We start from the raw sequence: 13501 nt of genomic DNA, 5'->3' as shown, positions 1-13501 counted from the left end.
TTATTCTTACATTGTTACCCCAGGAAATCTTACGTTTTATTACATACAGCCGGGAGGAACTATTGGATATAAGAGCAACGTCAACTTACCAACATTACGACCAGGAATACGACTTTCCCGAAGCGGATCCTCTGTTTGGTCCACCACCCAGGACAATGGATCGGATCCCAGCCGGCTACCCAAAACAAAGGGGCAGACGGAGCGGTCTTCAGGTCAGGCTCCGTAGACGGGCACATCGCGCACCGCTCCTGAGTATACTACTTGCTAATGTCCAGTCTCTTGACAACAAGGTAGACGAAATCCGAGCAAGGGTTGCCTTCCAGAGAGACATCAAAGATTGCAACGTTCTTTGTTTCACGGAAACATGGCTCACTCGGGATACGTTATCAGAGTCGGTACAGCCACCTGGTTTGTCACGCATCGCGCCGACAGAAACAAACATCCCTCTGGTAAGAAGAAGGGCGGGGTGTATGCCTTATGATTAACGAGACGTGGTGTGATCATAACAACATACAGGAACTCAAGTCCTTTTGTTCACCTGACATAGAATTCCTTACAATCAAATGCCGATCTACCAAGAGAGTTCTCTTCGATTATAATCACAGTCGCGTATATCCCCCCCCAAGCAGACACATCGACGGCCCTGAAAGAACTTCATTGGACTCTATGTAAACTGGAAACCATATATCCTGAGGCTGCATTTATTGTAGCTGGGGATTTTAACAAGGCTAATGTGAAAACAAGGCTCCCTAAATTTTATCAGCATATCGAATGCACGACCCAGGCTGGTAAAACCCTGGATCATTGTTACTCTAACTTCCGTGACGCATACAAAGCCCTCCCCCACCCCCCACCCTCCTTTTGGAAAATCTGACCACGACTCCATTTTGTTGCTCCCAGCCTATAGACAGAAACTAAAACAGGAAATGCCCATGCTCAGGTCTGTTCAACGCTGGTCCGACCAATCGGATTCCACGCTTCAAGATTGCTTCAATCACGTGGACTGGGATATGTTCCGCATAGCGTCGGACAATAACATTGATGAATACGCTGATTCGGTGAGTGAGTTTATTAGCAAGTGCATCAGTGATGTTGTACCCACAGCGATTATTAAAACCTTCCCCAACCAGAAACCGTGGATTGACTAAAAGCGCGAACCACTGCTTTTAATCAGGGTAAGGCGACATACGGACATATTCAATCAATCCTTATCCCAGTCTGCTGTTCCCACATGCTTCAAGAGGGTCACCATTGTTCCTGTTACCAAGAAAGCTAAGGTAACTGAGCTAAATGACTACCGCCCCGTAGCACTCACTTCCGTCATCATGAAATGCTTTGAGAGACTAGTCAAGGACCATATCACCTCCACCCTACCTGACACCCTAGACCCACTCCAATTTGCTTACCGCCCCAATAGGTCCACAGACGACGCAATCGCAATCACACTGCGCACTGCCCAAACCCATCTGGACAAGAGGCATACCTATGTAAGAATGCTGTTCATTGACTACAGCTCAGCATTTAACACCATAGTACCCTCCAAACTCGTCATTAAGCTCGAGACCCTGGGTCTCGACCCCGCCCTGTGCAACTGGGACCTGGAATTCCTGACGGGCCGCCCCCAGGTTCTGAGGGTAGGTAACAACATCTCCACTCCGCTGATCATCAACACTGGGGCCCCACAAGGGTGCGTTCTCAGCCCTCTCCTGTACTCCCTGTTCACCCACGACTGCGTGGCCATGCACGCCTCCAACTCAATCATCAAGTTTGCAGACGACTCTACAGTGGTAGGCTTGATTACCAACAACGACGAGACGGCCTACAGGGAGGAGGTGAGGGCCCTCGGAGTGTGGTGTCAGGAAAATAACCTCACACTAAATGTCAACAAAACAAAAGGAGATGATTGCGGACTTCAGGAAACAGCAGAGGGATCAGCCCCCTATCCACATCGACGGGACAGTAGTGGAGAGGGTGGAAAGTTAAGTTCCTCGGCGTACACATCACGGACAAACTGAAGTAGATAGTGTGGTGAAGAAGGCGCAGCAGCGCCTCTTCAACCTCAGGAGGCTGAAGAAATTCGGCTTGTCACCAAAAACACTCAAACTTTTACAGATGCACAATCGAGAGCATCCTGTCGGGCTGTATCACCGCCTGGTACAGCAACTGCTCTGCCCATAACCGTAAGGCTCTCCAGAGGGTAGTGAGGTCTGCACAACGCATCAACGGGAGCAAACTACCTGCCCTCCAGGACACCTACACCACCCGATGTCACACGAAGGCCAAAAAGATCATCAAGGACAGCAACCACCCGAGCCACTGCCTTTTCACCCCGCTATCATCCAGAAGGCAAGGTCAGTACAGGTGCATCAAAGCGGGGACCGAGAGACTGAAAAACAGCTTCTATCTCAAGGCCATCAGACTGTTAAACAGCCATCACTAACATTGAGTGGCTGCTGCCAACATACTGACTCAAATCTCTAGCCACTTTAATAATTATAAATTGGATGTAATAAATGTATCACTAGCCACTTTAAATAATGTTTACATACCCTACATTACTCATCTCATATGTATATACTGTACTTTATACCGTCTACTGCATCTTACCTATGCCGTTCGGCCATCGCTCATCCATATATACTGCTCAAAAAAATAAAGGGAACAATTAAACAACACAATGTAACTCCAAGTCAATCACACTTCTGTGAAATCAAACTGTCCACTTAGGAAGCAACAATGATTGACAATAAATTTCACATGCTGTTGTGCAAATGGAATAGACAACAGGTGGAAATTATAGGCAATTAGCAAGACACCCCCAATAAAGGAGTGGTTCTGCAGGTGGTGACCATAGACCACTTCTCAGTTCCTATGCTTCCTGGCTGATGTTTTGGTCACTTTTGAATGCTGGCGGTGCTTTCACTCTAGTGGTAGCATGAGACGGAGTCTACAACCCACACAAGTGGCTCAGGTAGTGCAGCTCATCCAGGATGGCACATCAATGCGAGCTGTGGCAAGAAGGTTTGCTGTGTCTGTCAGCGTAGTGTCCAGAGCATGGAGGTGCTACCAGGAGACAGGCCAGTACATCAGTAGATGTGGGGGAGGCCGTAGGAGGGCAACAACCCAGCAGCAGGACCGCTACCTCCGCCTTTGTGCAAGGAGGAGCACTGCCAGAGCCCTGCAAAATGACCTCCAGCAGGCCACAAATGTGCATGTGTCTGCTCAAACGGTCAGAAACAGACTCCATGAGGGTGGTATGAGGGCCCGACGTCCACAGGTGGGGGTTGTGCTTACAGCCCAACTCCGTGCAGGACGTTTGGCATTTGCCAGAGAACACCAAGATTGGCAAATTCGCCACTGGTGCCCTGTGCTCTTCACAGATGAAAGCAGGTTCACACTGAGCACATGTGACAGACGTGACAGAGTCTGGAGACGCCGTGGAGAACGTTCTGCTGCCTGCAACATCCTCCAGCATGACCGGTTTGGCGGTGGGTCAGTCATGGTGTGGGGTGGCATTTCTTTGGGGGGCCGCACAGCCCTCCATGTGCTCGCCAGAGGTAGCCTGACTGCCATTAGGTACCGAGATGAGATCCTCAGACCCCTTGTGAGACCATATGCTGGTGCGGTTGGCCCTGAGTTCCTCCTAATGCAAGACAATGCTAGACCTCATGTGGCTGGAGTGTGTCAGCAGTTCCTGCAAGAGGAAGGCATTGATGCTATGGACTGGCCCGCCCGTTCCCCAGACCTGAATCCAATTGAGCACATCTGGGACATCATGTCTCGCTCCATCCACCAACGCCACGTTGCACCACAGACTGTCCAGGAGTTGGCGGATGCTTTAGTCCAGGTCTGGGGGGAGATCTCTCAGGAGACCATCCGCCACCTCATCAGGAGCATGCCCAGGCGTTGTAGGGAGGTCATACAGGCACGTGGAGGCCACAGACACTACTGAGCCTCATTTTGACTTGTTTTAAGGACATTACATCAAAGTTGGATCAGCCTGTAGTGTGGTTTTCCACTTTAATTTTGAGTGTGACTCCAAATCCAGACCTCCATGGGTTGATAAATTGGATTTCCATTGATTATTTTTGTGTGATTTTGTAGTCAGCACATTCAACTATGTAAAGAAAAAAGTATTTAATAAGATTATTTCATTCATTCAGATCTAGGATGTGTTATTTTAGTGTTCCCTTTATTTTTTTGAGCAGTGTATTTCTATGTACATATTCTTGATCATTCCGTTACATAAGGTAGTTGTGAAATTGTTAAGATTACTTGTTAGATATTACTGCATGGCCGGAACAATAAGCACAAGCATTTCGCTACACTCGCATTAACATCTGCTAACCATGTGTATTTGACAAATAAAATTTGATAGGCTCGAGCTGCTGAACGAACCATCGTTGTACCAGAGAGGACGAGAGGGGCCCAACACGGCGGAAAATCTGTCTCCGTCGAGCAGGTGGCGTGTTTTCGTTGTTTTAGCCCTCCAAGCAAAGACTTTTTGTATGGCGGTCAATGAGTGTTGAATTTGGTAAATAAAAAAATGTATGGTTTATTTGATCGAGTTGAAGTTTCCAAATGCTTAAGTTGTTATGAGTGTACTGATTCACTACACTCTCATTCCATTAATATGGAGTTGGTCCCCCCTTTGCGGCTATAACAGTCTCCACTCTTCTGGGAAGGCTTTCGACTAGATGCTGGAACATTGTTGAGGGGACTTGCTTCCATTCAGCCACAAGAGCATTAGTGAGGTCAGGCACTGATGTTGGGCGATTAGGCCTGGCTCGCAGTCAGCGTTCCAATTCATCCCAAAGGTGTTTGATGGGGTTGAGGTCAGGCTTCTGTGCAGGCCAGTCAAGTTCTTCCATACCGATCTCAACAAACCATTTCTGTATGGACCTCGCTTGGTGCTCAGGGGCATTGTCATGCTGAAACAGGAAAGGGCCTTCCCCAAACTGTTGACACAGAATCGTCTAGAATGCCATTGTATGCTGTAGCGTTAAGATTTCCCTTCACTGGAAAAACAGCCCCAGACCATTATTCCTCCTCCACCAAACTTTACAGTTGGCACTATGCATTCGGGCAGGTAGCGTTCTCCTGGCATTCGCCAAACCCAGATTAGTCCGTCGGACTGCCAGATGGTGAAGTGTGATTCATCACTCCAGAGAACACATTTCCACTGCTCCAGAGTCCAACGGCGGCGAGCTTTACAGCACTCTAGCCGACGCTTGGTATTGCGCATGGGGATCTTAGGCTTGTGTGCGGCTGGTTGGCCATGGAAACCCATTTCATTAAACTCCCGACATTGCTTCTGGAGGCAGTTTGGAACTCGGTAGTGAGTGTTGCAACCGAGGACAGACGATTTTTACGTGCTACGAGCTTCAGCACTCAGTGGTCCTGTTCTGTGAGCTTATGTGACCTTCACAGTTGAGTTGTTGTTGCTCCTAGACATTTCCACACAATAACAGCACTTACAGTTGACCGGGTCAGCTCTAGCAGGGCAGAAATTTGAAGAACTGACTTATTGGAAAGGTTGCATCCTATGACAGTGCCACGTTGAAAGTCTCTGAGCTCTTCAGTAAGGCCATTCTACTGCCAATGTTTGTCTATGGAGATTGCATGGCTATGTGCTCGATTTTATACACCTGTCAGCAACAGGTGTGGCTGAAATACCCCAAATACTCTAATTTAAAGGGGTGTCCACATACTTTTGTATATGTAGTGTATAAGTAGGTCACTTGAAATCCTGGCAACTTTGAGAACTATACCAGAGTTGTCTTGAGACGGCTATGCATATTAATGGCATGTGGCTAGTAGCATAGCATCTCTCTACATTGAATACAGGTGGTTGATGTCAACAACCCTCATTGAATATTTAAAAAAAGATGACAATAAATGAGATGTATCCACCAATCTAAAGAAAGGATAGGCAGGAGCTAGACAGCCCACCGTGCCGCTTTGTGGACAACGACTCCCATTGTTAGGGCGGAGAGACGAGTACCTTGTCAGAATTTCCATAATCTTTGGTTGTACTCTTGATCCAGCACTGGAAATAAGGGGGCTATTCAATCCGCATTGAGGAAGTTCAGCTCTACAGCTGGGATGAAATTTAAAGGCAATGTTCCCACTTTAGTGGAGATTGCATTCACGGGAAACGCTGCATATTTTGGCTCAATCGTAAATGACCTTAACATTTCTATAGGAGAATCTGTAACACCTTCTGCTTCAGCGGTTCAGATCGAATAGAGCCCTCAGAGTTGAAAACAAACTCAAAATGAGGAAGAATAGACGAGTAATTGGGATTTATTGATTCTACAGTGATTTTGATGTTTTAGCTGCAATAGCTGTAGCTTTGCACAATATTTTAATATTGCCCATGTTTTCACACTGTAGAAGTTGTTGGTGTAAACGCATTACATGGCACATCAAATGCTGTAAAGCACATGGAACTATTCAAATGTATTTTATTTATAAAGGTCACTTCACATTCTCATTGACTAAATTTTACAAAAGAAAATCCCAAATTAAATATACATTAAATATTCATCCCAAAATGTAGAAAAGAGCATGTACATGTAATTGACATTATAAAAACATAGCACTTTTTTCATCTGTACTACCACTGAAGTACAAATTCTACCAAAATGTCATTGACATCCTTCCATTGCCAGGAGTCTAAAAAGGTGTTTAGCCTAAAGTAAAAGCCTCCACTATCAACCAGCTAGGCACATTAACTAGAACCTGCAATTAAGTCGTACATAAAACCTTATGCTCAGCTAGGTAAACAGCATTTATTTTTCAATGGATCTTAAATTGCAGTGACACAGACTTATCTGAATCTCCACAGGATCTGCCATAGCCTTCTGTTTAATATAGTGGATACTTTCGACCAGTGTTTTGTACACATCCTCTGTATTTGATAGTCTCCCCAAGTATTTGCCAGAGCCAGGGTGGTCATCCAGGTAAAAGGAAACATCAGTACTTCAGACAACTGTAATCCCCCATACAGCAACCAAAGCTAGGCATAGGGATTTTTGTTTGCTTGCAGGTTTTCCTATCACACAACATACAGTATGTCTGGATTATGGAGAGTAGTCCATTGGCCAAGGAGTAACACCATTCAGTTGTAATGAGATCCTATCAGGACCAAGAGATCACATGACTTCAAAATCAAATCCTGATTTGAAAGTGAAACCATTCGGTTTTGACGAAGTTGAAACAGTAGGATTCAATATTCATACAGTAGGACAGCAGCATATCAGATATACAGAAGCCCTTATTCGGAACAGCTCGTTCCTCCAAACATACATCAAAGGAGGTTGGTGGCACCTTAATTGGGGAGAACAGGCTCGTGGTAATGAGTGGAGCGGTATCAGTGGAATGGTATCAAACACATGGTTTCCAGGTGTTTGATACCATTCCATTTGCTCCGTTCCAGCCATTATTAGGAGCCGTTCTCCCCTCAGCAGCCTCCACTGACATACATGTACAGTGTAGTATCACACACACAATACAGGCTACCCGTGCTGTACCTGAGCCCATTTGTGGGTGTAAAGTTGACAACGGTTTCACGTTTTGACCGCAAACTGCACTGTTGACTGCAGTAGTGTGACAGGGTAGAATTTTCTCATGATTGTCCTTGACACTGTTGTTGCCTAGCCTTTAGTGGCTAAGTATTTGGAACTCCATTAGTAATGAATATTGACTTTGAGTAGCATAAAATCAACCAGTTTGAGCATTAGCTAAAAGACAAAGTCTGCAGAACAAGTGTTGGTCAGACTAAAATTTAGGGTTCTGTCAGAGTCTGCTGCACTTTTCTTTGCAGTAAGGTCCCTTGTTCATGTAAACTGCAGTTACAGTATAGCTGCTGAGGATGAATGAAGATGATAGGGACAATAGTAGTGTCCTGCAGGTTGGATATGCATAGCCTCTGATGTGTTTGGCGCAAACCAGAAGTCTCTCTCTCTCTCACTGCACCAGAGAGTTACGAGTTTGTTGGATTAAGTCACAGTGAAGTCTGACCACCTGTCCTTGTTCCAAAAGTGTTGCTGCCTGCAAATTCCTAGTCTTGAGGTAAGGCAGTAGCAAAGTCTTCATGCCTAATAGTCACACTATTAGTCTCATTGTCCGTGTCCTGTACGTCTAATAATTATTTGAATGATCACAAATGTCATAGTCAATGTAAGAGTTCTTAGGAGGAGTCTCATAGTCCCTCAAAATCACAGTCAGTGTTAATTCTGAAGAGTTGAGAAGGTTCTTGAGTTGCAATAGTCACAGCCAGTGGTCTCATCGTCCATTAGAGACTGATATTACTTGCTAGCTGATAGACAGCATAGTGTAGGTAGCTAGTGTTCAGCTCTGTTCAGTTGAGTTTAAAGCATGCTAAATATCTCAGAAGAGTAAAGCTATTAGTTTGTAGGACAGTTTTGTTGTGTGTCCCTCAGTGGTGGTCAGTTTTTCTCAGAATACTGTGCAGCCCAGCGGACATGAGGAAAGGCTTCTCAGAGCTCCCATCATTCCTCTCCAAGTCCTCACCTGGAGGGGTGTATGGGAGGAGTGGAGAATGGGATACAAGAGGAAGGAAGAGGAGAGAGGGGTTAGAGGTGCTCAGATCGAATGTGAAGCAAGTGAACAGCCATGGTGTTTTTTACAGTTGTAAAGCAGCCAAAGCATTGATATTGGGATCGACTGAATAGCCAATCAAAGATGCCAGAGGTCAGGATGAGCGCAGGCGTATTCTTTCAGATGTGATTTTTTGCATTCAACCGTAATGAATCATCGACCAATACCACAGCGTTTTGGAAGCATATCTATGAAGAGGAATACAGAGGTTTTACTTACAGAAACACAGAAACAGTGTGTCTACACACATTGCATATACACTGAAGAATCCATGAGCGATCAAATAGGACCCGAATATCACCGTCTGCCAATGATAAGACACGATAATACACCATCAATACCCAGCTGAATGTAGGATATACCCACTGCTATACCCTTTCTAGATGGGCCTCTTACCAGTAAAGGTACCCAGTAGTAATGCAAGGTCGGCACTTCTTCCTGAAAGATGGGCATTTTGTGTGTGAAGAAAAAGAAGGCTATGACGCCTGCAACACACAAACAACATTGTAAATACCCACAGATACGCTTCATCAAATATTTATACCTTTGACTGATTTTAAATTCTCATAACCTTAGACTAAAACGGTTAGAAGTCACAAGAACAAAAATAAGTTTTTTGCAATGACTCACCTACACTCCCTGCTATTAGCACTTTCCCCAGGAACAGTAGGAAGTCAGTCACTCTGTCCAGCACCGCCACCCTGCAGTAGAGAGGGGGGAACCCAGTGAGGTTAGCTCAGTAAGGTGCCACCAACTGGGTAGCCTAACAATCCAGCCCCTGGCTTCAGAGGGCCTTACCTGACTACGTTTCTCATCAGTAGGCAGAAGGCATCTCGAGCTGACATGCAGAAGCCCTTCCCATATATCGCAATCTAGAGTGAACACACAGACCATGGTACCATATTGAGTTACACTATAGCCTACAATTGAGTTGTGCGGTCACATTCAGCTACCCCTGACTGTCGCTAAATTAGCACCACTTCACACCGAGGAACAGCTATGTAAGTGTCAGTGCATATGGACGCCCACAAACCACCATACTCACCATAATGTAAGCATTTCTGTTCATGAATTTGACGAAGCGCTCTAGACACCAGAAACAGCATTTGAGGCAGCAGAGTACGAAGCGTGCTGCCACGTTATTGGAACCTGAACACAAACCATTAGTGACGAGTTACTCCAAAGTCACATTCAGGACTAGATTGTGTAATACTGTACTATACTGTCCTAAAGCCAAACTCACCTTTGAGTTTAGAATCTAGATACTCCAGGATAATTCGGGCCATCTGAACCACGGCCAGAATTAGAGCACCAAACGCAAGTGAGCCTGTGTGATACCTGTAACCCAGATACGCGCACACGCTCATCTGCTTTAGTCAGTCTATCATTAATACAAACCATCACCTCCCAAACCCTCTAAACACATAAAGACCTGGTTCAAACAACTCCTGAGCCATAATGAAAGTAACTTTTCCAGTAACCCTGCTAATCTACTGTATTTGTAGTCTGGTATGAAAGGCTCCTTACCGTATGGCCCTGCTAAATGAAGAGAACAGGGGACAGGGGGGGATGTCCTGGGGCTTCCTCCGGGCCCAGTAGTAGGAAGCGAAGGCCCCAGCCAGGGTACACTGTCCCAGGGCGATGGTGAAGTTGACCAGCCACAGGAAGATGAGCAGGTTGGACAGCTGGAGGATGAAGAGGTAGCGGTGGTAGGGCGTCTCCCCACCGTAGAACGCAAATGTACACTGGGCGCCCGGACATTCCTTAGACACGTTGGTCTTGTTGAACGTCTGAGATGGAAATAGTGAAAATACCGGATTACAATCCATGCAAATCTGGGGTACTCAAAACCCGAGTTTCTGTGTGTGTCTGCAGGATACTTAGATTGAGTGGAGAAAAAGGGAACTTACCTCAGGATTACATGTCTTGTTTGCATACATGCAGTTGGGCTCAGCAGCCATTACTTTATAGATGGCATCTCCAGAGGAGGCCAGGAATCTGGGTGTAACGCTGATTAAGGTAAAAAAAAAAAATTGCTCTTGTACAACAGTACACAATAGAACACCACTTTCTTCAATTAATTCTGTGTCTCTGTATTCCATAAGGCATTCAATACAACAACTGTATAGAATCTGGGAGTTTGGTGGTTATCATGAATGGCACGCTAAACAAAGAAATGCAAAATCTGCACCCTCTAGTGGAGAAATACCACACCAGTAAGAGTAAGATACACAGAGGTGACGGCAAAATAGGAGCTGCAGACGGCCAGCAGCAGGAAAGTGATGATTGGGTAGAAGAGTGTTGACATTATGTAGCTGACGGCCCTAGAGACCAGAGGCACAAGAAGAACATCAGTCATTGAAAATATACTCTTGAACTAAATGAAGAAAGAAAGTGAGAGAACGCTGAAACTGTTACTATTAGTTGACTTACTTGCTTCCCTCTCTCAGTAGAGCGATAGCCACCCGTACTCTCCTCCTCAGGAAGATAAGAATGATCAGGATAGAGGCTTCTATGGTACCCAGAGCTACCACTAACAGAGAGAGAGAGAGGGGAGGAGAGACAGCAGAACGTTAGAGTCAGAGCTACCACTAACAGAGAGAGAGGGGAGGAGAGACAGCAGAACGTTAGAGAGTCAGAGCTACCACTAACAGAGAGAGAGGGGAGGAGAGACAGCAGAACGTTAGAGTCTGAGCTACCACTAACAGAGAGAGAGGGGAGGAGAGACAGCAGAAAGTTAGAGAGTCTGAGCCAAACCATACTATCAATCCTAACCATACATTTTCTCAATTTGTAATGTGTAAAGTAAATGAAAGAATGTATTACAGAACAACCATATACTTTGAGAAATGTTTTACTTTTACTGAAACTGGTCATCAGGCTAAATGCTTTGAAAGAGACTCAGCCCTGAGATAAAGCTGAGAGAGAGATCGTCATGAGAGAGGTGATGACTCACAGAAGATGAACCATGTCTGGCTGAGCTGCAGGTAAACCATGACATCTGTCTGGAAGCCGATGTCTACGATGGTTACGTCTGCCCCGGGCTGCTGCCTCAGCAGGGAGAACTCCAGGTAACAGTGCCATATTCCTGCAGAGTCACAGAAAGCAGAGGTTAAAGAGGTGAGAAGACACTGGTAACACACACGGCTACGCACGCACACACGTACGTACGTACGTATGCACAATTGCACACATTCACATAAACACGCACGCAAGCAAACAGGTAGATACGCACAGGCACACACACACTGACCGTATGCAATGACCAGTATGACTGCGATGATGGTGAACCAGAGGAGGAGTCCGGCAGTGAAACGTAGCAGCAGGATGAATATCAGACTGACCACCAGAGCTATCACCAGACCTCTGGAAATATAATATACAGTACACTCTCTAAATATAGCATTTTACAGTACCGTAAAAGTACCATACAGAACAAGTCATTGTCCATTATAATAACTCAAACCAGTGTATCTCTGCCAGTAAGAGTTCACACATGAAAAAGTACTATAAATACTATAGTATTACTCATTAGTGTTTTTGTAGACTTTACTGTAGTATTTACAGTTAACTGTAGTATAAATTCTGTAGTAAAATAAAAGCGTATTATATACTATAGTAATTCATGTAGTGTTTTTGTAGACTTTACTGTAGTATTACTATAGATCATGTTTTTATTTTCTTTAATGAAGAAGTGCAGGCTACTTCTGGAGAAATACTAAAAGAGCACATTTTCCATAACCTGTGGTAGGTAGCTATGTAGGACTGGGGTCTGAACAGATAGTTCATAGCTACTATTCTTTTCTATAACCTGTAGGGAACACAATATATGGTCTATACTTGGCATTTAGGTTTCTCACTTATGGGTGGCACACATTGGGAAATGGGGGAGGGGAATGTGCAGGATATATGCAAATTCAATACTGAAGTATTTATTATAGGGTTTTTGCGGACATTACTGTAGTATTTTTGTGGATAATACTGTAGTGTGTAGTAGATTATATACTAAGTATTACACATGGTAGAGGGATACTACAGTATGTCGTAAAGTATTCTACAGTTTACTACAGAATTCTATAGTAAGTACTGAAGTATTCATGTAGGTTCTTACATTAAGATCCAGTTCCATGAGGCGGCGTAGTCCTCCACAATCTTCATCCCAACCTCCTTAGCATCCACCAGACCTGTGATGCCACTTTAGGAGACAATACTATTCTAAAACTGTAGTTCTTACAGAAGTGTCTCTGTGTGTATGTGTGTGTATGCATGAACACGCACATCAACATGTGTGTGTGTCGGTCTTTGTAACTCACTTGGCAGCGTCTCTTAGTTCAGTTACACTGCGGGCTGTGTCCAGGGCATCTTTGAAGTGGGTTCTTTTGGCCACCGTCAGGGTTCCATTCAGAGTGATGAAGTCAGGAAAACAACGCTGCAGGACTAGTAGACAAGACAATTCAGTACCATCACTTCACAATTGCCTGCCAGTTGCCGTCTCTCTCCCCCCCCCCCCCCCCCGTACATACATGGTCTGCTAGGCACGATCATCGATGGACAGTCCTCATCTCGTAACACTTGTGCAACGGGCTGAAAATAAAAAGCAAAGATCAAGATGTTGCATTCAATGGAAACACAGTTCTCATCCTAACAGTATCCTGCCTACACACTGCCTTTGAGAACCAGTATACTCACACACATGCAAACAGCCTACATACATGGTACATGCCTTTGTTGGGTTGTTGAATCCTGGTTTGCAGAACTGCCTGTAGTAGTCCCAGGGTGCTGCAGTGATTTGGTATTGCAACTGCACATCTGTATAGGTGGAAAATTTGTCCGGGCACTTGGAAACACACATCTGTTTGGAAACACACACACATAC

At 45.1% G+C, this 13501-nt stretch overlaps 1 protein-coding gene across 2 annotated transcripts in view; it reads right to left on the bottom strand.

The window, feature by feature from the left end:
• Positions 1 to 7397: 7397 nt before the first annotated feature.
• Positions 7398 to 13501, bottom strand: part of slc44a5a (solute carrier family 44 member 5a) — a 74252-nt gene continuing 68148 nt past the window's right edge. Inside the window, exons 6-22 of one of the 2 annotated variants that reach the window (XM_029725939.1) lie at positions 13349 to 13477; positions 13149 to 13209; positions 12939 to 13062; positions 12737 to 12820; positions 11879 to 11991; positions 11582 to 11713; positions 11059 to 11158; positions 10857 to 10949; positions 10536 to 10623; positions 10153 to 10415; positions 9869 to 9963; positions 9671 to 9774; positions 9424 to 9497; positions 9256 to 9326; positions 9022 to 9110; positions 8845 to 8929; positions 7398 to 8538 (exon numbers count right to left, since the gene is read on the bottom strand). In XM_029725939.1, coding sequence (XP_029581799.1) covers positions 8444 to 8538; positions 8845 to 8929; positions 9022 to 9110; positions 9256 to 9326; positions 9424 to 9497; positions 9671 to 9774; positions 9869 to 9963; positions 10153 to 10415; positions 10536 to 10623; positions 10857 to 10949; positions 11059 to 11158; positions 11582 to 11713; positions 11879 to 11991; positions 12737 to 12820; positions 12939 to 13062; positions 13149 to 13209; positions 13349 to 13477 — 1800 coding nt within the window. In that variant the 3' untranslated portion in view covers positions 7398 to 8443. Of the gene's footprint in view, positions 8539 to 8844; positions 8930 to 9021; positions 9111 to 9255; positions 9327 to 9423; positions 9498 to 9670; positions 9775 to 9868; positions 9964 to 10152; positions 10416 to 10535; positions 10624 to 10856; positions 10950 to 11058; positions 11159 to 11581; positions 11714 to 11878; positions 11992 to 12736; positions 12821 to 12938; positions 13063 to 13148; positions 13210 to 13348; positions 13478 to 13501 lie in introns of those variants that run through there. The other variant, XM_029725940.1, reaches the window with a different exon arrangement.

Source organism: Salmo trutta, chromosome 31 (genome assembly GCF_901001165.1).
Source record: "Salmo trutta chromosome 31, fSalTru1.1, whole genome shotgun sequence".
Classification (NCBI taxonomy): domain Eukaryota; kingdom Metazoa; phylum Chordata; class Actinopteri; order Salmoniformes; family Salmonidae; genus Salmo; species Salmo trutta.
Note: the sequence above shows the minus strand (reverse complement) of the source record. Positions and strands in the feature narration are given on the sequence as shown.